The sequence below is a fragment of the Polistes canadensis genome, unplaced genomic scaffold, assembly GCF_001313835.1.
Source record: "Polistes canadensis isolate GaletaPanama2010 unplaced genomic scaffold, ASM131383v1 scaffold_155, whole genome shotgun sequence".
Classification (NCBI taxonomy): Eukaryota; Metazoa; Arthropoda; class Insecta; order Hymenoptera; family Vespidae; genus Polistes; species Polistes canadensis.
In genome coordinates this window covers 173,075-201,011 of record NW_014569702.1, presented here as the reverse complement: position 1 = coordinate 201,011, position 27,937 = coordinate 173,075, and the positions used below count along the sequence as shown (strand labels likewise).

Here is a 27,937-nt window from a genome sequence, read left to right as displayed (position 1 = left end):
TATATATATAGCATATATAGCATATATATATACATGTATATATATAGATTCTAACCTAAATGGTTCGCATCGATCGTGTATTTTGCTTCGTTTCTTGTTCTCTTTACGTAAAAGATTCATTGAATGTTTATCATATACTATTTGTACAGCTGACATCAATCACGAACCTGTTATCGCTCTTTAACTTTATTTTTAAATTTGAGATTATTTGTTATATGTCATTTTCGTGTATAGAGAATAAAGTATCGTAATTAATATTTAAAGGTGTTGGGGCCACTGCGGTAGTTCACGCAGCATTTTGTATTCCACGCCAAGAAAAATGTGCTATAAAAAGAATAAATCTAGAAAAATGGAATACCAGTATGGACGAATTATTGGTAAGAGTATTTTTAATTACCTAATAATTACTATATACTTATATATTTTCCTAATATTCTTTCTTTACAATGATATTTATCCGTTTGAACAGAAAGAGATACAAGCAATGTCTTCTTGCAACCACGAAAATGTTGTAACTTATTATACGTCATTTGTCGTAAAAGAAGAACTTTGGCTTGTTCTAAGACTATTAGAAGGTGGATCTCTGTTGGATATAATCAAACATAAAACCAGAACCACCAACTGCAAACATGGAGTATTCGATGAAGCTACAATAGCTACTGTACTTCGAGAAGTCCTAAAAGGTCTTGAATATTTTCACAGCAATGGTCAAATACACAGGTATCACTTTGTTAATATTCTTTTTCATTTATTCAAACATTTTGAACCCTTGCGATCTGGTATAATTAAATGGGAATATAATTATATAAAAAAATAGTAATGGACTAGTATATGACTTTTAACAAAACAAACAAAACAATATTAGGGACATAAAAGCGGGTAATATCCTACTAGGAGAAGATGGTACTGTACAGATAGCTGATTTTGGTGTCAGTGCTTGGCTCGCTACAGGAAGAGATCTAAGCAGACAAAAAGTTAGGCATACTTTTGTTGGAACGCCATGTTGGATGGCACCCGAGGTCATGGAGCAGGTGAGAGAGGAAAGTAACACTACAACTTCTTAGCCTGCATTTTCTGTGTCTACATATTTTCTGTTGCATTAATATTGGCATAAACAAGTGCTAAGATACAAATGTACAGTTTATTATTGATCAAAACACATTATGCTTCGATTAAGTTCAAATATTAAATGCTTTTTCGTTTACAAGTTAATGGAATCTAACAAATATCCTTACGTCACACTTCTTGCATGAAGTTGCTACTACCAATGATTGTTAACGTTTGGTTAAAGAAAAGGTTTCTATAAAATATTTCACTATTTTGAATGGCTTAAATAAAGCGCATATTTAAAAAGCTAAGCGCTTGCACGCGTCAAATATGCATTTGACGAATGCATATATATTTTTTGGACAACTGTTGTTAAAAATGCTTGCAATATTAGTTGTTCGAGTTACGCCGCCGCGTTCTCGCGTCTTTTCGAAAAGCACGCTTTTTTTAAATGTTGTCTATCTTTTTTAATAGACTTATCGTAAAAGCAATTATGATATGCATATTTATTTGCAGGACCATGGTTATGATTTTAAAGCAGATATTTGGTCGCTCGGTATCACTGCTATTGAAATGGCAAGCGGTACCGCTCCTTACCACAAGTATCCGCCGATGAAGGTATTGATGCTCACTTTACAAAACGATCCACCAACTTTAGATACAGCGGCGGATGATAAAGATCAGTATAAAGCGTATGGTAAAACATTCCGTAAAATGATCGTCGATTGTTTACAAAAGGATCCAACTAAACGGTAAGGCTAAGCATGTGTACTCACGAAATATCAAATGCATATAGAATTGATATTTGCAATATTGATTTGCCAAATCCATTTCTTTTAGACCAACCGCTACAGAACTTTTGAAACATCCCTTTTTTAAAAAAGCAAAAGATAAGAAATATTTGCAACAAACATTAGTTGCTATAGGCCCAAGTCTCGAAACTAGAGTACAAAAGGTATGTTTCTTTATTTAATACTTAATGTGTATATTTACTTCATACTCAAAATATATAATGTACAATTTAAAAATAGGCATCGAAAAGGCAACCAGGTACATCGGGTCGTTTACACAGAACAGTAACAGGGGAATGGGTTTGGTCGTCAGAAGAAGAAGATAGCGCATCTAGTGGTGAAGAAGGCAAAGAAGCATTACCAGTTAATACAATAGAGAATGCAAGTAGCGAAGAAGATCCTGAACAAGACGAATTTTATTCTCAAGTTAAATCGGCACCAAGTCATGCCGTTATACAAGCTGCCGAGCAAAATGTTCCTATAAATCTGGTGTTAAGACTACGGTATGCATGAAATATGTTCTTTCGTTAAATATTTTACTTTTTAATATTATTATATACCCCATAATATCCTTCCAGCCGTCCAGACACTCAGTTCACTCTTGAAGAAAAATCAAAGTATATATCGTCCATCCCGATCCTATTAATTTATTTATTAAAACAACTTATCGGATTATCTATGATATTATTTTGATTTGATTTTTTTCTAGTAATCAGAAACGTGAACTAAATGACATCAGATTCGAGTTTGCCGTGGGAGTTGATTCTGCCGAAGGCATTGCTGCCGAACTAGTCGGCGCGCTATTAGTCGACGGAAAAGATATCGTGGTTATAGCATCAAATTTACAAAAATTAATAGACAGTGCTGGGCAATTACGGACTGTTACATTTCCATTGGTAAAATAAAACTGTTTCTTCTTAGTCTATAATATTGTTATGATTAGAAATAAAAAAAACTTTACAATTATTCTTTATTTGTTTTAGATTTCTGGTCATGCAGCCAACGAAGTACCAGATGATAAAGCATTAATAGGATTCGCTCAGATCTCCATCACGGATTAAACATTTTCGTAGTATTCTGAAGTCTCAGAATAATACTCTTACGTGATATATGATGCAGAAAGGATCAAAAGCTATAGCTGTACCGTTTGATCATTCTACAAAAACATTGTACAGTATAAACCATCAGCGGATTTGTCTGACGCGTATGGCTCTAGTTTTTGATATTTTTGCGAATAACTCTTTTCAGTTGCTATGATTTTTCAGGTAATTTGATCACGCAGGACATAGAACCTACAAGATAGTACATCCTAATCATAGTACATACAGTGACAAAGAACCTTTGAAAAAAGTTTTTATGTCTATCTTATGTTCACGTAAATTATTAAGACGCAATCCACACAATTATTATCCACGAAGGCTTGCAAATTTGACGTATTCTAATCCCTAAAAGCTATAACTTCACGTTATTCTAGAACGATTCATATTATTTTAATTTATGTAAATATTAGCGATCCAGTTTGTTCGTTGTTTCTCTTAATTGTTTTATGTAAATTTGAATGAATTTACGCGCATTGGAAATAATGTAGCAGTTGAAATAACGAAGAACTCATTGGGTGAAATCAGTTGAGGTACTTGATTGTTTCATTTGTTTATTTGATTTAACTTTCTTCCTTTATTTAACAAAGGATATATAAGATGCGCTATAATATAGTGTCATTAAAGTCATTAAGTCCTGTACAAAATACCAATTATTACATTTTAATTATCATATTTGATGAAGAATCAATGAAATATTACACAAAGATTCAAAAGTACTAGAACACATTTTGTACTTAATTAAATAGAATTACAATAATGTATTCATATTTTTAAAGATTTTAGATAGAACTGGTTTAAGACTTTTATTTCTTGAGTCGTTTTTACAAAAACGAAATATATATATATATATATATATATATATATACACATATATATCTACATATGTCAATGTAGATGGATATGTATATATATATATATGGACACCTGTACGCAACGTGAGCCTGCCACAAAATATACGAAATCAGAGTTATATGTTATTTATGATTAAAATTATTCTTAATATAATATGGAATTTTGTAACATAAGTTTGAATCCAACCAGGCTTGTATATAGTAAAGAAGAGAAATATGCAATTATCAGATTCTGTTTATTATTTCAAGGTTTCTTTTTCACTACGAAATACAAACAAAAAATCCAATATATTTTAGTTTGCATAGACGCAAGGTATAATATATTTAAGTTTTATTCAGAATATATATGTTACTGTCAAAGCCGGAAATCAGGCATTGCTAGTAAATCCTCGGCATTACTACTCTTCACATTCATAGTAATGCTGAGGATTTACTAGTAATGTCTGATTCCCGGCTTTGACGGTAACATATATATACACAGAAAAGAAATCGTTTTACCAATTTTGAAATCACGAATGTAATACTCTCTATTCGTTAAACGGCAGATGTATCTTGTACGCTTGATAATTATTATAGAACATACGGAAAAAAGAGCATAATTATTATTAATTGTAAGACAAAAACAATAATAATAATAATGATTATTATAATGTATAAACTAAAGTAGAATCAGAAAAAATAAGTTTTATCGAACATGGCACTATTTTGTAGTTTCTAGGTTTACCACGCATGATATTTCAGGATTCGAACTAAATTTAATCCGAATGTTTTAGCGTAACTGTATTATGATACATGTGCCTTACCCCCACCCCGAAAATTAAACTTGCTGTCGATTCATAAGCTTTTAGATGTAATATTCAATCTCTATCATAATTAAAAAACACTTTCTTACCGTGACGTATCATTTGCAGCATCATCGAAATGGTGCCAAACAAAGTGCGACGATTGATTATGTACCGACATCAAAAGTTATTTATTTGTATTAATATCAAAGAATATTAAGCAATGAAAAATATTGTGCTTTATTCCATTGCATTATTATTAATTTTATAATATTATTATTAATATATAAGAACAATATGCTTTAATGGCAAGGTGGTACTTAATTAATTTATAGAATTTTCAAATATTAACAATATAATTTTTTTTATACATAATATTTGATTAATTAACGATTGACTTACAATTAGTCGTAATAAAATTTTGCTCTTTCTAGTAAATGGACGAAAAATGATTTTGTAAAACTATTGAAATCTTTCATTTACGTCTTTGCGATTTAAAATATCGCGCCATAGAAATTGCAATATATCGAATATTACCTACAATCGTCGCCAGAGTAGCCATGTTTATGAGTGTTTACTTCTGTCAATTACATTATAAAGTTTAGACGATTTTTACAAAGGCATTTTGGAAATATGAAGAAATTATTACGGAATAATCAATCAAAACTTGTAATAATATCTTCTGATGAAGACAAAAATGAACAGAAAGAACGTAGAGGTATAAGGAAACAATTAAGGAATAAACAAATCCAACCTATAATCATATCTTCCGATGAAGAGAATGATAAAAAAAAAGAATTTGTTGGTAAGAAGAAAACATTACGGAATAAACGAAGCAGATTAATACTTACATCTTCTGATGAGGACGAAGATGAAAAAAAAGAAATTGATAAGAAAGTTGTTAAGAAAGACGTTACAGTTAAAGATGATAAAAAGACAACAATGAACAAAGGTAAGAGAGTAAGAAATGCACATGTAAGAAAAAAGATAAAAAAAGAAGAAAACGTTGATGAAAGTAATAATGATAAAGATGCAATTCCAAAGGAAGAAGTAGACAAATGTATGGATGTAAAGAATCCAAAAAGGACAATCCAAAATGTAGATGAATTACAAATGACTAATTCTAATGCGAAAAAGAGAAAATTAGAGAAAGATTTATCGGTCGAAGGTGAAAAAAAAAACATAGATATAAATAAACTTTCTACCGAATGTGTGGAATGGACAAATGTAGATTACATTTGCGAAGTACAAAATATCGATAAACAAAAAGCACAAAATATTGTTAAACTTTTCCAAGAGGAAAATACTATACCTTTTATTGCAAGGTATAGAAGAAACATGACAGGTGGTATGGAAGCGGATCAATTAAGATTTTTAAAAGAATGCTTCGATAGAGCCAATGCAATAAAACATCGCGCTAACACAATTATTAAAGCTATCGACAAATTAGGAAAGTGGACGCCAGATATTCACTCTGCATTAGTATCTACCAAATCTGAAGATGATTTAGAGCATATTTATTCCATGTTTAAAGTTACGTCTAAGCAATCGTTGGCAGAAAGGGCCAAATCGGTTGGCCTAGGTCCTATAAGTAATGCAGTTATAGAAGGAAGAGAAATTCCTTCTTTATTCTCATTAGTCGATCAAGAAAAGACAGGATTGCAAACGGAGCAACAAATAAAGGAAGGAATTGTACATATTATAGCAGATGTAATTAGTAAACATAAAGTTATTTTTGACAAAGTAAAAATGCTTGAAAAAGAATTTATTATGGACATTCATACAGTGCCGTTAAAAACGAAGGATAAATCTAAAGACAAAAAGGTAGAGAAAAGCGTAGATAAAGAAAAGTATGAAATATATTTGAATTTCAAGAGTAAGACAAGTAATATTAAGCCATATCAAATTCTAGCTATTAATAGGGCAGAGTCGCAAAAAGTTCTTACTGTTAAAATCCTTATACCCGATCCTTTGGTGGGTTTATTTACAGATTATTGTATGAGTTTTTTCAAATCTGGAGTTCAAGCATCCAACTTACATTTGACGTTATTGAGAGATAGTATAGATTACGCGTTTAAAAAGTTTATTAAACCGTTAATAGTTAGAAGAATACGAAGCGAATTAAAAGAAAGAGCTGAAAGTGCATCCATAGAAGTATTTGCTACCAATGTCAAACAGTTGCTTTTGACGCCTCCCGTGCGAGGAAAAATCGTAATAGGTGTAGATCCAGGTTTTTCTCATGGATGTAAATTAGCAGTAGTGTCGGAGCAAGGAAACGTTTTAGAAACTGCTATTATATATCCTCATAAAAAAATGCAAGATTCAGAGAAGTCGAGTATAATTTTGATCGATTTAGTGAGGAAATATAATGGTACTATCATAGCACTTGGCAATGGTACAGCATGCAGAGAAACAGAAATATTTCTTTCTAATTTAATTAAGTCGAAAGCCTTTGAACCACTCGACGTTTCTTACACGATAGTCGACGAATCGGGAGCATCTATATACAGCTGTAGTACGGAAGCCAAACTAGAGTTTGACAATCTTGATCCAAATATTATCTCTGCGATTTCAATCGCAAGACGTATACAAGATCCGCTTGCTGAACTGGTGAAGGTAGAACCAAAACATCTAGGAGTAGGAATGTATCAACACGATTTGCCCCAAAAGCAGTTAATGCAATCGTTGAATGAAGTTAGTATACGATTGGTTAATCTAGCAAAACAGTGGATGTATCTTTTAAAATAAAGATAATTGGATAATTTATGTTATTTTAGGTTGTTACAGAAGTAGTAAGTTTTGTCGGTGTCGATATCAACACGGCTTCCCATTCTCTTCTTAGAAAAGTTGCTGGTTTGAATCAATCTAGAGCGACCAACATCATAGAATGGAGGAATAAGCATGGTCCATTTTTAAACAGGCAACAAATTTTGAAAGTAAAAGGCATTGGCAATAAAACTTTTGAACAGTGTGCTGGATTTATAAGGATTCTACCAGAAACAGTAGTTGTTGCTGGGAGTAAAATAAAAAAATCGAAAGATCCTAATGAATCTCTTAATTTTTTGGATCAAACTTGGATTCATCCGGAATCATATCCTGTAGCATATAAATTCTTAAAATCGGCAGGATGTAACATAGAAGAAATAGGCAGTTTGTCTTTCATAGAAACAATCAAAGCGTTCATCGAAAAGGACGGCCCAAATTTTCTCAACAAATTTCTGACGGACGAAGACACCTTAGGAGTTATAATAACAGCTTTAACAACGAAAAAAGATGAAGATATAAGAATGAAATTTCAAAGTCCTTTGTTTCGTTCTTGTTTGCGAAACATCGAAGACTTGACTGACGGTACTTTGTTGAGCGGGGCAATCAGAAACATTACGCACTTCGGTGTATTCGTAGATGTTGGGGTAGAAAAAAATGGTCTTATGCCTACGAGACTGTGCAAGGGCCAAACACTTTACGTAGGTCAACGCGTGGAAGTAAAAGTCGTCAACGTCGATCACAGACGCAATAGATTCAACTTGGAATTATTAAAGACTATTTAAAATAATATACAAAACTTTTTATATCGACTATGCAGAAAATCGATTATCGAATTCTATCGTTTTCTTAACTTTTCTTTTCATTTATATATATATCAGCATTGTCCAAGGATGGAATAAGGAAAGTTAGACAGCGCTATTATAAAGAAATAGATAGATCGATTATTTGTTGATTCTTTACGAAGACATTGAAGAAAAGATATTTTTGTACATAATTGAAAGCTTTTCTAATCAATTTGAAGTACAACAATATGTGTAATCAAAATATTATTAATTTGATCTTTACAGAAGAATAAATTTGTTGGTTTAATTTATGATAATTCGATTCGAAGTATTATTTGAACTCCTACTGTCGTTAACGATGAGAGACAAATGAAAATTTGGGTTAAACTAATTTTTGACGTGGCATTAATTGATTTTTGGATTAACTACCCTTCTTTAGCCCCCGAAATGTTTGCAAAAGAAAAATTGGCCAGCGAATTGACAAGATGTGGAAGACCATAAAGCTGAAAACTTTACAGCCCACCTATATGTATATTCTTTCTATAATTTTTGTTGTTGTAATTAAACTGTAGAAAATGTATTTTTCCATCTAACATAAAACAAACTGGTAGTGCATATGAAATTTTCCTTCGTTTCCTCGGAAACATTTAAGTATTGGATCTAATTACTTGCAGTGTATGGCCCCGTAAAACTGTGTAGAGTTAACGAAAAATTAGTTTTGAAGTAAGAGAAGTTGGACAGCGCTGATATATATCATTTTATTCGACTTTTGTAGAGATTGCGAAAAAAAAATAAATTTATCCAGCGAAATATAATTGAATAAAAAACAATAGAGATAAAAGTTGAATTTATGAAAAACAGGATTTGGAGGAATATTTTTCTGAAGAGGATTTAGTGGATTTATGAGGTATGCGTCGGAACGGAAGGGTTGACCGCTCGAATCGAGTCTTTGCAGACCGTCGATCAATATACACCAGTCCTCGTCTAACGGCGTACCAGTAAGAAACTACATTTTTTCTATCATTTTTTCTTTCCATTGCTCATGTTCATTTTTTATTCGCGTAATTTCTACTCTGGAAAAACGATTCTAGGGACGTGTCCATAAATAATTTCATTCCAGACGGGGAGGTTTTCAAGAAAATTATATATCGCGATGGACAGGAATAAGATCCGGGGGTATTAAACGACACGATATGCCATTTATGGTCTCTATGAAATGTTATTTAACCAATGCATATAGGACTTTGCGAATTTGTATATTATCGAATGATGTTTTTTAAACAAGACGCTCTCGAAGCAATAATGCTCAGTAGAATCCTTTCGCGTAGCGTATCTTTGTCGATAAGGTAGTTTTTCCTATAGTTAATTCTTACAGTAGAATTTATTGGAAAACCATAGTAATTGATGATTCGTCAATCAAAAATGACTTAATTATTGTTATTATTATTTTGGAGAATATAGGAGGGTGTTAGGTTTGCGGGACAGCCGGCTTAGTCTAAAGTAACACAACTTTTTCGCGTTACTCAGCGCGTACGTATGGCAAAAATACTACTTGAAATTTTCATTTATTTTCACAATAAAACGATATTACTCGAGGATCCATCGAGACTCGGGATTTTTAGATGAAAATAGGTGACCCAGAATGCGTTTTTCGCACGAGTTAATGAGTGGGAAATTTATTTCATAAACGCTATGTTTAATTAAAATTCAATATAGAATAGAAGTGACGCGTTTAAAACTCTACGATAAATGTTTCCAAATGAATTTCAAATTGGAATAGACGAAGTTGTTTTTTCCCCCCTATTTTGGCTGCAATAATATACATAAAGAAGCGAAGAGAAAATTGGACGAGCTCGAGTGATTGCGAGAGAAAAGAGAAGTAAATAGTCGTGGTAATCTTTTTCACAGGCGAAAGCGCTCTCGCTAATCCTCCAGAACAATTGCGTAATTTGGTAAAAGCGTTCGTTGACAATGATTATATTTGTCGAAAGTCTAAAACAATGGCTTGTTATTTTCTATGTCTAGTCTAGGACGCGATGTTTATTTTCTCTGGTTCAGGGTTGCGTCAGGAAGTGCAGAGGGTGTTTTGCTGACGATTCGAACGCACTGCTAGTGCTTTTTCCCTGGCGTCTAGACGTCGCGGCGCCGGTTTTCAGGCATCAGCTGTTTTACGGAAGTACGCTCGATGAGAACCACTCGAGCACCTCGTCCCTTATCGATCCACGGCAAGACCAATTTCAACATTTTTTTAACGTAATCAAACAAAAGCGTTGGATTTGGTTCATAGTCGAGAGAAGGAAAGACAATCGATGCACGCAGATAACTAATATATATGCATTAATATATGTACGTAGAGCAGCTATGTTACGTAGGCATGTTTCGTATACGTAGGAGGTAGACTTTCGACCTTAACGTCCACCGACATTTAGGTTGCTTCGCCCACACGACTCGGCAACTTATAAGATCGCAAATCGTATTACGGTATTTAGTTTCGCTCGCTAACTTTCCTGCCTTTCGTATTTCCTTTGCATTTTGATCAAATTTCACTTTTCTTTCGCTTCCTATAGAATATTGGAATTTCGTTCGTGCAAAGTCATCACTTTTGATGGTCGGAACGTCTTAAAGTGTTGGATGAAAATCTTCGAATGAAATGTAATCGTAACCCTTGATTTCGATCGACGGAATGAAGAGTAGATTACTTGGGTACTCGTAAGGGAAACCGTAGGGGCGAAGTCCGAGGTTTGCAAATGGAAGACTTGGGCGTACGTACGTACTTCTAGGATGGGGGCGCGCGCAATTAAGATGTCCTAAGACCAAGGGAAATGGGGGTTGCAAAAAAAAAGAAGGGATGCAACTTTAGCGAGCAACACCTGATTCTCCAGAGTGGCTCGGAAAATAAAAAGATAAAGATGCGTTAGAGCTGGTGGTCTTTACAATCACATTTTGTAGGAAAGGCTTTCGGTTTCGGTTTAGCTTGCATCAGCGTAACGACCTTTTTTCCATTCCGCTCGCACCTAGCTTCGTCGTGAGTTTAGCATAACGTTTTCGTTCGCTCGTATACCGAATTTCCAAGACGATCGTCTCCTCGTCGAAGAAACTTCAACGAGCGAACTCGATTTCGCAAGTTTTCGAAAAGATTGGAAATTACTATTGCTCGACTTCTCGATCTTTTTTTCTGCCGACTGTAGTAGGTTCGCAAAAGGATCGATATTTAAATGAGAAAAGTAAGGTAAATGGAGTAGGACAGGAACGACGTAGGCGGATTCGGGGCTCTCGTCGTAGTTTTGGGTATTTTATACATTCGTCAATTTGCATATCCTTTTTTAAATTCTTCTTGCGGAATTCCATTTGAACGTATGCGCTCTCGTGTTTTCCATTCTTCTCTCGCGTTGTCACGACATTCCTTCTCTATATTGTATGAACAAATTTCAAAGTTTACCGTCGTGCTTCGAAGTTTCATTAGATTTTAGCGGAGCTTACAAAAAAGTCTTTGCAACGAAGCGAGGAAGAGGTGCAAAGAAGCGAGAATCCCTGTCTTCTCTTTTCTCATCGGGGCATTTCTCGTAGCACGGACGGAATAGCATTTGTTACAAAACGTATAATATTTGTTTGTCAATGGAGCTTCGTAGTCGTCGTAGTTGCAGCCGTAGTCGCAGTTGGATCCAAGTTTCAATGGAAAAGCGGAATAATTGCACCGGGGTTTGGTTTGCCTTTGCTGCGTCCTTTTATTCGTTCGCTTTCTCATATTTTGCGCGATGCTCGAAATATGTTTATCAGAAAAGCGCGGTTCGCGCGAACGAAAAAATGGATATCCGAAAGGTAAAAAGTTGCACTGAGCGAGCGAGTGCACGTACAAGTGGAGGGATTAAAACCGTCTTTCTCGCGTTCCCTTTGCCATTCTTTCTCTCTTTTTCCGTTTCCACGACGCGTCGCGACACGTCCTATCCAAAGTTTCATGATTACTTTAGGATCGTTAAAGTTAACGAGGAGGGAAAGAAAATCTCGTAGGTTCCAATTGGAAATTCGAAGAAACGTCCTCGCTTTCGATAATTATTATCATATTATATGCCTGCCGGGCGTCGGTCAATTAGCATGAATCGGTTAATTAAAGGAAAACGGAAAGGAATTATTTACGAATGATTATTTCTTCGTGTCGCTTAAAGCACATTACGGCTCTTCGTATTTCCCCTCGTTCCAGCGTATAATTTACACCGTAACGAAAGCAGTCATTCTTGAATATCGCCTTTCGCCCTAACCCACGAGATTCGAGAATGAAAGTTGCCACAGACTTGTCTCGAGAGCGCGAAACTCGCCTTCTCTAAGCGATACCTCCTAGCTAAACTCATTTCATCTTCCAAAATACCAATTAACGACACCACCTTCCTACTACTCCTCGTCGTCGAATCGTAATCCGAAGGACGAGCAAACGGATTCGCGTTGGCCCGAGAATGAAAATATCCAGGTAGAAAACGGATAATTGGCTTGCCTTACGCTTTCCGTAGTAATTATGTATTTTAGCCTTTTTCTTTTAATTTGTAATTAAGCCTTTGCGGATAGAATAACGCAAGCGAGATCGGCCAAGTATCTCGAGTTTCGAGTCCCGTACATATTTTATTACTCCGATGGTTCTTTTCGTTAACAAGCGCCGCTTTTTCGTCTTGAAACTGAAGCTCTCGTGAAAGATCGCGAGCATCGTACGCTTCACTGATTTTATCCGCGCGTCTTTTTTTTTTTTCATAATTCCAGATGAAAAAAAGAAAAGGAGAGAAAGAGAATAGGTGTTTACGTCTCTTAGTTTGACAATGCATCGAACGCAGCCAGGTGCGCTTGGTTTGCGTCACCGATCTAGCCGTTTCCTATAATTCACGCGGCGATAGAAATATCATTTGCTCTAGAATTCAATAGAGTTGTTATTCGTTTCGGTTCGACTCTGTTCGGATGCCGTACCAATAATAATCGATAATACAGCGCAAAATGCTTCTACCTTAACCGTTAACTGTTATGCAATTACGATTGTATGGTTTCGAGTCTGCCACTGTTACATAAGTTCGACGAATCGGATATAGAATCGTGCATTTTCGTTTTACGCGACGATTACGTAAAACGGACTTTCTTCCTTTTATTTTGTCCATTATTTATGTAAGCGCGGGAGTAATTTAATCACCGAGACGACAAATTTCTTCGGAAGACCTCGTCGAGCCCGTTTAATCGCGTTTAAGAAGAAAGGAGACAAAGTTTAGAGAACATAATGTTTGGATTTTGTTGAAAGTAAGACGAACCTAACATGAGACATCTACTCGTCGCTGTTTAAAGCAATCGCGGCATTGGAACGCTTATCGATATCTCTGACGATTCCCGACGCTTTGCCATCTAATTTAGTTTCGACGTCGAAATATCGAAATATCGAATATCTCCGAGAAGCAATATTATTAGAGGGCCGACGTGAATCGGGTAACACAATTTTCGATGTACGATGTACGAGTTGAAAGAGCGCGTAGGGTCGTCGAAACGAATAACAACTCTTCCAATGATAAGAACTTTTTTATTTCCTAGCCGACTACGAAAAGTATTTTGTTGTAACTTTTCTCCTCGCTTCCGGTGTACTACTCGGATACGCGAGAATAGGGGCCCCCGGAAGATACTCCAGACCGATACAAATTTCCGGGATATCCGAATTCTTTGCTCGACGACCATAATTCTTCCAATATTGCTGTTAACTTCCGAATCCTTCTAAGAAGACCGAACTAGCATTAAACTATGCGTTTTCGCCTTTCCACGATGGTGGAAAAAGGATGGAGCTCGCGTTGCTCCAATATTTTTAAGAGCTAAGAGAAGAACTCGTGCATTAAAGTAAGGTGCTTCCAAGTACAAAAATGTTGCACATTATGCCCTCGCCGCGAAATTTCTCGCCTAGCTGTCTCCTTAATTATGATATATGTCAGTGGTATTAAAGGATTCGAAAGCATCCTCGATATTTTCTAGTTCGATGCACTTTTATTTGTTTTTCTTCGAGAGAGTCAAGATATTTCTCTACTTAAATGACAGCAAAGTGGTCTCATCAAAGGACATCTGTATGCGTCGTCGAGTACAAAGGTCAAACTGGTAGCACCGTTAACGAGGTAGAGCCTTAACCTCGTTAATCACGGGTCTTGCGTCATTCAGAATGCAACGGTCGTCGCAACGTCCAGCGTTTTCCATGTTAATTAATTAGAAAAATGCTAATTAGACAATTCGTCTAGAAGGAAGCGGACAAGGAAAAGCAAAAAGGCGGCAAATAAGAAATGTCTTCTTTCCAAAAATCCAAGTGAAAGTATATTTTTAACGTATCATTGATAAGAGGACTGATATCGTTGTAATTGAGAAATGATGCAGATCGTCAGTTGAAAATTCGTTAAGGCGTAAGGCGGAACCAGTTTGTGACTCATCGTAATAACGAGAGAAGGCGAGACCTACGGATGAGAGCTCCGATTATGGATAACTTTGGATGTAATAAAGACCCGTCTAAGAATAAAATAGATACACTTTCGAAAACAATGAAATTGATCGTTAAAAATGATTTTTCGTCGAATGTGCCCATTAATGGATTGGCGAAAGATGCTTTCTATCACCGGTCTTGAGCAGGAGCACTTTGCAGGCTCTACGCATATTATTCGGATTGTACTTCGACGAAAGAGAAAACTTTCTTTACCCTGTAAGAATTATGCGGTCTTGGGGTACGAAACGCGGGATAGACGCGCGCATAAAAGTAACGGTACGTAGGTCGGTTATACGTTCGGTACCTATACGTTACCCTCCGTGAAATATTATCGTTTCGACGTGCGGCTCGAATTTAAGCGTGATTTATCGGGCTACGCTCCAACGGGAAGAAGATGCACCTTAAATAAAGAAAATAAGAAAAATATCTCGTACGTAATGTTGCCGATAGAATTGACAGTCTAAACCGTTAGGTCGATGTATAACGTTTCTTAAACCGATAAAAAGAAATTATCGAAAGGCGCTCATCTAGTCTGGGTTGTGTCCGGCGATAAGAGAACGTGGAAGGAAAATGTAGTGACAAAAATAGGTGTAGGAAAAAGGTAAGAAAGGATATAGAGGGAAGAAAGGTAGGACACACAGCTGAGACCGAATAGAAGGTGGTTGCGCTGCGCTACGGGCGCGTAGGTGGGGGCGCGATCGAATGGCCAATGGAGGGGGAGTCCGGGAGTGGGGAGTAAACACGCCGGCGCCTCAGTCGAACGGCGTCCGTGGATGGGTTCGCGTCTGCTTTTCATTTTTTTGTATTTTCAAGCGTCGCGTCGCGTCGCGTCGACGATTTCATCCTCGTCGCCATCCTCGTTGGCATCCTCGTCGGCATCCTCGTCGGCATCCTCGTCGGCATCCTCGTCGGCATCCTCGTCGGCATCCTCGTCGCCATCCTCGTCGCCATCCTCGTCGTGCTTACGTTTTCCCAAAGAGGAGTGCCCATTCTCTTTGTTTATGGCGCCATTACGCGTACTTGTCATAAGTCTGTGCTAATCGATCGAGCGTGGATGAACCGTTGGACCAGCTAGTTTATCACCTTCTTTCTTGGTAAGAAAAGAACTCGGACTAAATATATACGCTTTCCCTTTTGCTCGCTTTTCTGCCCGACCTTCCTCCTTTCCTCGTTTCAAGGAATACGTGGCATTTCTGCTAGTAAATGTCTTCCTCTTTCGTCTCGCGTCATTTGAACTTTTTTCTCTAGTAGGCTAACGCGAAAGAACAAAGGGACGGAGCTGACTCGGAAAAAAGAGCAGGGCCGAGAGGGAGAAAGAGCGATAGGTCGTATCGATCGAGAAGACAGGCAGTTTAGCCTAAGTCGATAAAATCCTCGTATCGTATTAATGTCGATGATAAAATCGTAATGATAGAAGCGTTTGATCGTAACGATGGCAGATACATTCAGGCGTATTTCCGTAAGCAAGAAACGGAAAACTGGTTCTCTCTTTACCGGTTCTTTCTTTTTCGTATGGGAACGCACTTACACACGCGCGTATGCGTGTTATCATATCTTCCTCTCGCTTAAACGTACTTCTCAAACTTCGATTATCGAAATAACTCCGACGAGAGAGTAGTGACAGGGTTCGCTTTCCTTTCTCTTCGCTGTCAGTCCGTCCGTCACTCACTCAGCCAAAGTGTAGTATTCGTCGAATCGAGTTCGTCTTGTTTTTTAAATTAAAGTTACGGAAACAATGTTTTTGCGTTTCGAAAATCGTTTGTATTTGAAGGATACGCGTTGTCGTCGGGGGGATATCGTCGATAGAACACGCAACTATTCTATCCGCGAGTAATCATCGTTATTAGATGCTTCCGAGCAAGCTGGACTTTAAATTATACGTTGCATCGAAAATTGCAAGTGGGTACGTAAGTACGTTATGATTATATTTTCTACCGCTACATAGGTTTACGATAACACACTCGCGTTCATTTTCGAAAGCGAACCACTATCGGCTTAATTACGTATTCGTTAATATAAACATTTTCATTGAGATATTTCGTCGTTAATTATCGACGTGGCGAGCAGTTTGTGCAATCAGTCCATTTTTATGATGTTCTAGGTAATAAAACATTCCCAAATGTTTTTATACTTTTCAGTATCGTTTTTGTTCCTCTCGATTGTTGCATCGAAAAATTTAATATACTCCTGTTTTCCTTTCAAAATCAGCGGCTAATCGATGTTTTGAAATAGAAACGAGCGGAAGAAGACAAAACTCGAAGGAAATAGTCGAAAAGTACCCTAGCAAGTATTGTAATTCATTGAAATTTCAGTAGAAATGGAAGGCGCACGGAGAGTGGTGCAGGTGCAGGTGCAGTCGTCGACGTTGCTCATCGATTTTGATCGATTTAAATGTAATTCATCTCACATGTGAACACAAGGAGAATTTATTGTCGGCTAATCAGCTAGTTTGCCCTTCTCTCGATCGACGTTTTATTTCTATCTATAGTCGTAGGTACAGAACGAGGATGCTCCTTTGCGTCTCTCATCGTGCGTGCGTGTGTCAATCTCTTAGAGAAAAAGGAAAGAAGAAGAAGAAGAAGAAGAAAGTATCGATCGCGTATTGTGTTGAGCGAGCGGAGAGAAGGACGAAGGACGGAGGGACCGATGGACGGAGGGACCGATGGACGGAGGGACCGATGGACGAAGGAGAAGAGCACTTCGATAAGCTCGAAGAGCTCGCGCGACCGAGATATCGGACCGCCGTCGGTGTTTTGTTACGAAACAGGTTCGTGAGAATGCACCGCGTGCACCAACGATCCATAAACTTCGAATAGACGGAGATGCAGGTAGAGCAGAGCTAAGTAGGGTCTCCGGATGTGTGCGTGTGTGTGTACGCGCGCGCGCGCGCACCACAAAAAGAAGGAAGCCAGTCGCAAGTACGCGTCGAGCATGGCCAGCAAAGCTGACCCATACCCCACGGCTGAGCTGAGCTGTAAGACAGGTAGTGACGTCATTGACCCAGCTGCTACTCTTTCGTATTCGTCTTTCCATCGGCGCAAAAAGCGAGTTTCTGATAGGAAGAAAGCATCCTACTACCCAATAATACTCGTATGCTACTTGGCATCGCGACCCCGAATCTTTTCTCGCGATGGATACAATTTCTTTATTCGAGAAATTAGTTTGCGAAAATGTCTTAGTTAATTTCATTTCCCAAATGATCCCACCTTAAAAGCAATTAACCCTGAACCGGTTAGAAGAGCGTTTCGTTTTCGCGGCTAGACGAGAGAAGTGGAAGGAAGGGTCTTGGTCGAATTTAATATTGGCACGCGGGGAGAGCGCGCAAGAGAGAGAGAGAGAGAGAGAGAGAGAGAAAGAGGAGCGGTGTGGGGGGGGGAGAAAAAGTGCAATGGCGCTGTCTCGAGCGTTGCAGCTGCAATTGCTAGACACGGACTGCGGACAAAAGAACGAAACGGACCGTCCGGGCTATTCAACCAAGTAAATATACTCGACGACTTCCAGCATAACGAGGACGTGCTTCTGTCTCCCTTCCACTCGATACAATTACTATAGTTATATGTTAATGCCTAGCTTGATTTTGTCGCTTCTATACCAATTATCAATCAAATAACAATTATCGATTTTGCCGAGAGAAAAATACAAACTTTCCCTACGACAACCAGTTTGATTTCGTTTCATTTCGAATCGCTTTGGAATTAGTTTGCGCACCGTGGAACGAAATGGTAGACAATAGTATTTTCGGCTTTGAGATTGATCATGTACACCAATGTTACATGTTCAACAATTATCCGAGTTTTCCTTTTTACTTCGCCATTTTGATGACGATTGCATGTATATAACGAGCATCGCTGGATGTAGGATGTATTTTCCCGAGTGGATAATGTAAAAGTTCGCGATCGTGTTTTACCTTCTCTTTGCATCGCTCGTTCTTTCGCTCATTGTTCTCATTCGATGCGCAAAACAAAGAGAAAAGATAGAGATGCTCCTTATGAAACATTTTCTCGATATGATTTCGTGGAATTCTACGAAATCGGCGCGTTAATGTCCGCAGTCGTTAACGCTTTGCCGAAAGAAGGCGGCGCACCGATATCGATCATACGATCGGAATAGAAACGTACGCGTCATCTCTCCGTTTACCACAAAAGTATATTTATAGGTGGTATAGGAACTGCTGGATGATATAATCGACGATACTAGCAGATAATCGTATTTATCGTATCGAACGCGAAGAATAGTAGAAAAATGAAAGGAGAATCTCGCGATATCTCGTCTTACCGAGAGTTAACTTTTATTATCGATTAGAGTGCGTTACGATAAAACGATTAGTTGGGTAGAATTGTGTGTGAACTCGCAAGGTAGTAGTAGACGATAACGAGAGAGGGAGAACCCTCGAAGAACCCTACGGCGGGTGGTTCGCAGAGCAGATACGCTCGCTCGCTCGCTCAAAGCTTTGAGATGCTTTGGCTCCGGTTTGGCTCTGGTTCGGCTCTCGGGTTGCATTACGCGCGTTTCCAAGGCGAAACGACGGACACCCAGCACACCCTTCTACGGGCGTCTTCCTCTCCTCCATACTCCATATTTAACGAGGCGCGCCCGACACAATGGGCTTTATGCTAGCAATCAGTATTCTACTTCCGTGAGCAGACATTGAGACGCTGAGTATCGATCCGCTTCCTTCAATGTCAATAACCTGCTGGGCTCGCTAACTCTATCGCCCTCGCGTGTAGTCTAGTAGCAGCATACGTTTCGATATCGATCGATCGCGGCCGTAAGAGTACATTGCATAGTCGGAAATAGTTTCAACAGCGTATTTGGGTTAATAGAATAACGTTGCATCGGTAAACGTTCTCGTTAAGCAGCATATCAACGTAACGAAACGAACGGAATATCGGAAAAGCAATATAGAGAAAGAGCCGAGCGGGCTCATAAATCGGCTCTTTCTCCTAGGAGGAGGAGGAGGAGGAGGCGGCCCTTTCCTTTTTTTCTTTTTTTCTTTCTAAAAAGACCATTACTGTCAAAGAGTAACGCGGTCGAGGAAAATAATTGTATCACGTCGTGATAGAACTACGCTTCGTTTATGATTTCGTTGGGCAGTAGGCGAGGAGCGCACGCTTTAGCGCGAAATTCAATAAAGCACGCTTTGTCGAGTACGACGAGTCGTGCTGAAAATTTCAACGCTCCTCGTTATACGTATAACCAGGGAAAATCGTCCGACGACGAAACACCACCCGGTTGCGGAAAAATGCATTTGGATGCATTTGGATGCATCGAGAGAAAGCGAGGGAAAGAGAGTCGGAGTTGCGCGGTGGCGTGTTCTCTCTCTCTCTCTCTCTCTCTCTCTCTATTTGCTTTAGGAAAAACACAAAAGCACCGGAGCAAATAATCTCTCGCGCAAATACCCTTGAAAGCTCGTTCGCGAGATGGACGGTCACCAGCTATTGTTTTATTTCTTTTTCCTCTTTTTCCTTGAATTCTTTAGAGTCGACAAATCGACGTTATATCAAGCGCACCTTTGCTCTCGACGTTATTGATGTATTGTTATATTCTATTATCAAATACACTTAACTGTTTTTCATTTCCGGTAGAACGTGGTAGTCGATCAATCGGACGAGAGGACGACGCGAAACGTCGCGAATAAAATAGTTCGATCGTTGGGGAAGATATTCGACACAGATATTTAAAAAAAACATGCACGGAGATATGTATGCATGCCGCGCGTACCGTATCAATATATCAAATAGACAAATATTGTCTCTCTGCTTGTGGTAGAAAAGTATTGCCGAAAGGTCTCGGAAAATTTCCCTAATAACGAAGAACCTTGAAGTCGAGGGGTTGGCGTTTTAAGGGGGTCCGTCTACTATTTGGTCGCGTAAACGTCTCCAATTTGATTCTCTCTCTCCTCGAGACGAGCAAAGAGGAAAGAGTTCCTATTGCTTCCTCTCGGTTGAGAAAATTCTATCCCTTTTAGAAAGGAAATTCAATGTTCCAAAGTAGTCCAGTCACGAAACTCGCCTTTCCATGGATAGTTGACTTCCAACATTCCCTTTCTACTAGCCTTCCCTTCGTTCGCGTTCGATCGTCGTCAACTCCTCTCGTTTTGTCTGAAACTTAATTTGTTGTTTCACTTTAGCGCTGCTGGCACAAACGCAGCACTTTGAACGATCGTTCATTCGAACAGAAACACGTACGGATAGTTGATATCCTAAGCGGTCCAAGTTGCTGGAATCGTTTATTCCTGGCGTTAATTTAACGCTCGCGCTTTCCGACTCTGAGGGGAGCGATGTCGTGACCATGCTTTTATGTCCTCCGCGCGTTCGAGCTCGTTGGCATGAGAAAAATTGTTCGAGCGAACCTAACCAATCCCTTTACCGTCATTCTAATCTATTAGCGCTCGTCTTCGGTATTTTCCTTATTCTGTGTTTCTCGCTTCCTTCTTATTTTATTCGTTCGATTAAAACCTAATCCGATAATTCAAACTTTCAATCCAGCCGTAGCGCGTTCATTTAGGATTATTCTCTCGGACTTGGTTGCACTCGTCAATTCGAATCTAAAAATTATTTTCCTTTTTTCTTTTAACTACATTTCGCTTATCTGCTTGCGATCTCCCCCAAGGATTCACTCTCGTGCATGTAATTTTTGATTTTCCTCGAGGTGAATAATATGTCGGGCTGTTTTGTAAAAATAATTTACGCTTCGTTAGAGATTCAGCGTGGTAGAAATGGTCGTTTAGAAATAGGCGAACATCGTGATGAAGATAGAGAGAAAGATCGCGGGAGCGTAATAAACGTAATGGACTGAATTCTGCGATCTCGGAAGAAAATCGTAAATCTCAGTCGAGAGTCTCGAGAGAAAAAAGAGGATACGCACTCTTGATTAGAGTCGTGAATAATTTTCACGCGGAGCGAAAGCAGCCGTGAGCTGCTGCCGTTTTTTTTTTTTTTTATTCAAGTCTGGGATGCGTAATAATAATAATAATAATAATAATAATTATCGAGATTCGTATCTCTAATCGCGAAATTGATGGAAACTCGATGTTGTTTCCATGCACGCAAACCGTACGAGAAAAAAAGATGCTAAGTATTTCTTTGGACGAATCTAAGATTACATTTTGACGCAAAATTGTTCGGATAACCAGCGATAAAAGCGGAAACTTTCGTTGTGAAGGGTGATGAAATTCAACGGAGGGAGAACTAACTCATAAATTATGGAATAAAGAGAGAAAGAGAGGAAAGGCATCTATGAATGCTCCTCGTTATATCGAACGTTATCTGTTAATTCGAAGTCTTCGACCGAGTCACGTCACGGAGAGAACATCACGGAGAGAACGTCACGGAAACGTCGTTTGGCGAAATTTCATTTAGGTAAGGTTTTGTTCCCGTCGATGATATCATCGCTGGAAGAAACGATGGCGCGAGTTTGCATAATAATCTCGTTAAATGATGACGAAACGTACGGATACAAGACTTTTGTTGAAATTTCGAGCCCGTTTAGTTTGATAATTTGGAAAATTCGCAATTGTCGAAAATGATTTCTCGGGGAATGATCGGGTCGAATATTATCGAGCGACGTACACGCAAAGGAGAAGAACGTCGCGTGAACGACGACGAGAGGAGAAAGTACCGAGATGGAGCTGGAGAGGAACAGTTGCTCGACGTTCAAACGTAAAGTGCACTAAATAGGGAAGGAGAGAGAGAGAGAGAGAGAAATGGGTGGGTGGGGGAGGAAAGTATCGATTTGCAGCATCTGCGACATCCTCGTTCAGCAGAGGGCTCGAGAATTATTCAGTTCACGAGTGTGCACGTCGTTACAGGGTGGCGCTTTATTTCGAGCCACGTTTCCAAACCCAAACTACTCTTTAGCAGTAGCAACCTTTTGTGGAAGAAACCGAGCACAACTTCGCGATACTTGTAGGTTACGTAACAAGGAGAGAACGCCTATGCGAGCAGAGATTTTCAAGTCTCGTTCGAAGATATTCCAAGAGATCTAGGAAAAAATGGGGCTCGATTGTCCGGTTGAAAATAGAAAGCGTTGGTCAGCCGAGTCGAGAGCGAAGGCGAATCTTCGCATCTTATTGTTCTTCGATGATCGGGGTCAAAGAGCTCGAGGTAATTGGCTTAATTAATAGATTGGTCATCGCTTCGATGACACAATACTCTTTCGAATTTTCATCGATAAAAGAGCGAATCTTGAAAAACATCAACGAGTTTTCCAATTTATGCCCGAAAGCGCCTACTACGCGATTCTGACAGAGTCATCGAAGTGGGAGAGAGAAGGCCTTCGGTAAGTTGTTACGGCATTCTTCTCGGAAGTACCTTCCACATGATAGAACGGATGAATGAGTAATGCATCGTCATGAATTAAACATCGGGCCATGTGTGCGCGTTCGCGTGTGGATCTTCTTCGGCCGTATTATAAAGCCTGTATATTACAAAGTTTATCGATAAAAATTTAGCGAGCGTGATAAGAGACAATCGTAGAAAATATTATCGTAAAGGAGAAGTACAGGATGTCCGAATAAAAGCGCGAATGTCGCTCGGTTTCGTTAGCGTTTCGGAAGTCGTTTCGGAAGTCGTTTCGGAAGTCGATTCGGAACGAACAACGTAGGCGACGGAGGATAGCGATATCATTTTAATTGGCCCTAAAGCAAAATATAGAGGAAGACGCCTACCGCGAGGAAACTGGCGATAACTCGGAATGAATTTTCGGCGATTAAATCGCTTTTTCCTTTAGTCGAATTGGAGAAAGGTCGCTGCTTATCGAAGTAAGAACGAGCTGTCGACGGCACGCACGAGGGGGGGTAGACGACAAGTTCGATACGGAGTTCGTGTTTCGACTTAGGGGGGAGCCGTTATATTCCGGATATATATAGCACAGGAGCGAGTCTCTCGAGTTTTATCGTTCTTCAGGGAGACCAATGAAAAAGTACTCGGCGCCGCCTGTGAATTACAGAAACGTCTTCTTCTCGCAGGATCGTTATGTCGAATAATCTCGTAGGAAGGTATTGTGTAGATATTTTCGAATGCTTAATCCATCGGGAAGAGCGTGCTTAATTTTTCACTCGATAAAAGATATCATCGACGTGTATTTCCTACGTAGTTTAGCAACGAAAACAATTTATATCCGCGTAGTTATTCGAGTTTCGCGTCACGCACGCAGCGAATCGCGCACGGAGGATATCCTGTTAAGTCATTTGCTGGGAAGAGAAGCGGGGACGAGCGATTATTAAGACGACGTACCTAGATCGACAACGCCGCGTGTGGGCCCTTTGTAAATGCGGGCCTCTTGTAAATGCGGCCAGAGACGAGAGTCTGTCTGCGCTTTCGACCGTATATAGTTTACCATCTCGCTTATTATTCATTTAGATATTTACTATTCATAGAAAGACGCTAGGTCATATTTAAATCGTTCTCATCATAAATGTGTCGTAATCTTTGGAATACAATGCGTCGTCGAACTAGAGGGCCATTATAATCCTGGGGTATCGCTACCGGATGTCTCCAACTCGGCGCGCGCGCGCCATGTGTGCGCAATATGCGTTCGTAGTTGGAGGAGGAGCAATTTTTTCCTTCTCGGCCTACTCTGCTCGGCAGGAGCGCCGCACACATTCGGAGAAAAATTTGGCGCATCGATTTATCGTCGTCGTGTCACAACTGAGATCGATTTATATCGTATCTATTGTCGGGGGAGGAATAGCGATTCTACTAAAGGAATATGCAGATTTAATACGGCACTCGCGCCATTTTCCACGCGCATAATGGAGAGGAGGCTGTTTCCGATCGATCGGAGGATGGAAAGAAAGCGCTTGGCAGCGTATGCGAAGAATGTGTGTGTGTGTGTGTGTGCGCGCGCGCGCGCATATCGATTGTCGATAGCTCGCGAGCTCTCTTAGTCCTTCCACAAACGTCGAAGGTCTTTCGACAATGAATAATTAAGCCGGCAATTAGAGGATCCAATTAAAATAATAAATCGGCTTAATTACCCAGCTACGACTACTCTACGAGCGATTTGTACTATTTCCTCGTCAAGCCGCAGTCGCCACCCTGTCCTAGAGAGATCGTAACTTCGATTCGGTAAAGAGTGTTTTTTTTTTCGTCCAGAGGTTCCGTCTAATTGCCACTTCAATTTCGCGTCCAGATTGCAATTATCGAGCAAGTGCGTTTGCGCGAAGGGAACTCCTCTCTTACTATGCTTATTCTTTTTCAGACTAAATATTATAGAAAATCTAATATATAGAAGGAAAGTCATTCTTGTATCTTATTCGTTCCATTACTCGGAGCAATTTGTCGCGCATCATTGATCCACGATACGCAGACGCTTTTTTTATTCTCAGTCTTTTATCTTGGTCGTCTAGACGTTTGATAATAGTGTTTCTGTAAAAAAATAAAGGGGGAGAGAAAGAGACAAAGAAAGAACCCTACGCGTGCCCCTAGAGCCAACATCCGAAATCCCTCGGGCGTTTCACGGCGTCGCATTGAAAACGCGCGCGCGATCTAAGAACGAATGTCTTAACACCGGCCTCGTTTCCCGATTATTTTTTTCTATTTTCTCCTTAACTTCGCGTTTCGTGTTTTCTAACGTAAATCGTTTCGTTGCAAAATTACAAATCCTAGCTAATAATCCTGCGTGATTCATCCTCGTTGTATCATCTCTATTTCCTTGTACATTTCTCGACGAGAAGACGATCCCAACGCACACTTAGACGGTATTACAGCAGCATTATTTCCAACGTGACCAAGCCTCTCGGAGTCGTTTGCGTATCACGTTCGCCAAGCTACTTTGCCTTTGGAAAAATGGTTCGCGGTGTGCTCTGCATTATGGAACTTCTCTTCTATCTCACAAATGACCATACCTAAAACAGTCTTATTCGCGCAAAACCATTTATAGAAAATTGCAGTCAATTTCATAAATCATTGGAAACAAATAGGTATGTATATTCTAATTGAAAGGAAATATACGCGATCCAAGTTGAATGGGATGGAATTCATCTCGATCGCTTCCGTCCAGGTTGGGTGGTGGTCAAACGTGACGCGAGTCCTTTTCTTCTTCGACAGTTAGTTCACGTAGCACGTTTAAGACCTGCTCTCAACGAATTCGGTGGCACGACACGCTCCTCTTTAATACGGATTCTCCTTTTTCCCTTCTCGGAACGTCGAAATTTCGATTTGGCAAGGTAATAAAGAAGCTCGCCGCCGACCTCCTAACGAAATTTGTCTTTTACTCCGAAGAAAAAAGAAGGAAAAGGAAGTCGAGAGCTATCCAATACCGAAATAACTCGTCGGGAATTCTCCCACGACCAAAGTCGTATTTTAACTCTATCCTTTGCTTCGAAATAACATTCCTCGCAATTCCCTAATATCAGATGAATATTCAACAGTCAAAGTTCCGAATTATTTAGAATTATCATGGATGGCACGAGAGCGTATGGATTTTTCTTCGTCTTTTGCTTGGTTCAGTGATCCTCGTCGTCGTCGTCGTCGTCGTCGTCGTCGTTGTCGCGTCGAGAACAATCGGCGGAACTCGTTAAAAGCTCTTGCGTCGACGTGCCACGTACACGCTTATAACGTACGCCGTTCCGCATAATGACCGTGTTGTTCGTCGTCGGGCCCTTCCCGTCGCTCTTGGCTTGTAAACTCGGAGGACGTTACAACGTCTTGTCATATTAACCCTCTCGATAGATGGACCACTGCGCGTACGTTATTATCACTCGCAAATATGCGTACCTTCCATTGTTCGGACTTCGTATCGAGTAAATAGTACTTAGTATTCTCCTACGTCATTTTCTTTCAATCGCTTTTAGAAATAAGCGATCTCTGTATCGGAAATAACGAGGAGGTATTCGAACAAGCTCCCGGATAAAAGGTCACGTCCATTCGACATCTGTTTCCGGGATGTCACACTCGTCCTATGTATGGAAAACCGTTCGATCGTTCCTCGCGATTCGAACATTTTTCCCCACTTGGTTTTTCTTTTAACAAAGACTAAGACAATATTCTTCCTAACTCTCGTAATAGACTCGTCAATTATGTCCTCCGAGCGAGCAAAAATCGAACCGTATAAATATTCAAGTGGCGAAGTTTAGCCGATTGGGAAGATTAATGTATGTCCTTCATCCCTTTTTGCTCGTTGAACGCGTCGCGCGACGTTCGAATCCGAATGATTAATGTCTTTGGGAAATACGCGTTCGTTCGTTCGAACATTTACGTAGCAACGGTAGAAGCGTTGTAATTATTATATATATGGGTCCATTAACGGACTAACATAAGTCTGATTGGAATATCGATCGATGAATCGGACGACTGATTAAAGTCATCCTTTAAAATCAATCCGAAACGCGAGTGACGACGAGTTTACTATCTCCAATTTAATCTTTGAACGGGAGTAGAAGAATTTTTCTCTCTCCCTCTCTCGCTCCTTTTGACGAATACAGAGATGCCGTTAATTAATGCTTCTTAGGGCGCGTGTAACAGGAGTGAGTGTTGGCAGACCTCGTCGGAAAGGCTTTGTTTCGCGAGCGGAGAAGAAGCTCGCGTAGGTTTGCTGCACGCCCGCGGACAATGGCGCTCGACTACAATACAAGTCCGCTTTGTTGTTTCTATTTCTACTAGGTGAACCCTACTTCGCGATCCGTCTTTTCATCTTTCTCTTCTTTCTCTTCTTCTCAGCTTCCATTCCGCTCCATTTCCGTCCTTTCCTCCCTGCTCTTATTACTTACTTTCCAATCGTCGGAACGCAATGGTTTCCCTACGCTAACTTTATTTTCGCGAACGCTGGATATTCTCTGGTTATTATTCGTAAGAGAGGAGGTTACATCTTTGTCGGCAAAACCCCTCTTGATCTTAAATTTTAAGTACGACTGCAAGCACGCTACTAGCATTCCGAACGCCCCCCGAAGGGGAAATCTTGTCCCGCATCTGGGTAGGCATCTGGGTAGGCATCTGGGTAGGCATCTTATGACTCGTCCATTTTATACCCTTTGCCCTTATCTCGTGTTCTTACAGAAAGCCCTTTCTACCCTCCAAATTTTCAGTAGCAAAGAACGCTTCGCGGCGACAGAAGAAAAGGGCTCTTCGCCATTTGAGGACTTTGATCGGGAGAGAGAGCTTTATTCTTTTTTTTTCTTTTCAATTTGTACCAGCCAAGGACTCTCGAAGGTTTTACTAATGTACCTAAATGTGGGAAAGTCCGAGACACCTTTGAAATGATTGCACGCGTATCGAGTTTGCAAAAGCTGCGCACTCGATTAGGAAAGTTTTCGAATCAACGAGAGAGAGAGAGAGAGAGAGAGAGAGAACTCGCAGCTTCGAATAATTTATTACCTACAATCGAGGACGATTTTCTAAATT

The 27,937-nt window shown here is 39.6% G+C and overlaps 3 protein-coding genes across 7 annotated transcripts in view; all 3 read left to right on the top strand.

Annotated features, from left to right (window-relative positions):
- Positions 1–3,657, top strand: part of LOC106788818 (serine/threonine-protein kinase OSR1-like) — a 10,139-nt gene extending 6,482 nt beyond the window's left edge. The window contains exons 4-11 of one of the 2 annotated variants that reach the window (XM_014752417.1): positions 265–377; positions 470–720; positions 866–1,031; positions 1,564–1,799; positions 1,888–2,002; positions 2,079–2,341; positions 2,548–2,734; positions 2,822–3,657. In XM_014752417.1, the coding sequence (XP_014607903.1) occupies positions 265–377; positions 470–720; positions 866–1,031; positions 1,564–1,799; positions 1,888–2,002; positions 2,079–2,341; positions 2,548–2,734; positions 2,822–2,899 (1,409 nt within the window). In that variant the 3' untranslated portion in view covers positions 2,900–3,657. Of the gene's footprint in view, positions 1–264; positions 378–469; positions 721–865; positions 1,041–1,563; positions 1,800–1,887; positions 2,003–2,078; positions 2,342–2,547; positions 2,735–2,821 lie in introns of both variants that reach the window. The other variant, XM_014752416.1, reaches the window with a different exon arrangement.
- A 1,343-nt stretch (positions 3,658–5,000) lies between these two features.
- On the top strand, positions 5,001–8,936 carry LOC106788817 (S1 RNA-binding domain-containing protein 1). The gene is made up of 2 exons (XM_014752414.1): positions 5,001–7,265; positions 7,349–8,936. The coding sequence occupies exons 1-2, from the start codon at positions 5,205–5,207 to the stop codon at positions 8,117–8,119; spliced, it is 2,832 nt and encodes a 943-aa protein (XP_014607900.1). The 5' UTR covers positions 5,001–5,204; the 3' UTR covers positions 8,120–8,936.
- Positions 8,937–15,333: 6,397 nt separating this feature from the next.
- LOC106788816 (ankyrin repeat domain-containing protein 50) overlaps positions 15,334–27,937 on the top strand; it is a 35,727-nt gene continuing 23,123 nt past the window's right edge. For 2 of the 4 annotated variants that reach the window (XR_001381946.1, XM_014752413.1), the window contains exon 1: positions 15,334–15,688. The gene's annotated coding sequence lies outside the window, so the exon portion shown is untranslated. The remainder of the gene's footprint in view (positions 15,689–27,937) is intronic. The other 2 variants (XM_014752412.1, XM_014752411.1) reach the window with 1 other exon arrangement.

Bases quoted from the DNA above. Each gene is read 5' to 3' on its own strand.
- LOC106788817 (XM_014752414.1), top strand. From the start codon at position 5,205: ATGAAGAAATTATTACGGAATAATCAATCAAAACTTGTAATAATATCT. The intron at 7,266-7,348 runs GTTAGTATACGA...ATGTTATTTTAG, and splicing joins TAATGCAATCGTTGAATGAA to GTTGTTACAGAAGTAGTAAG.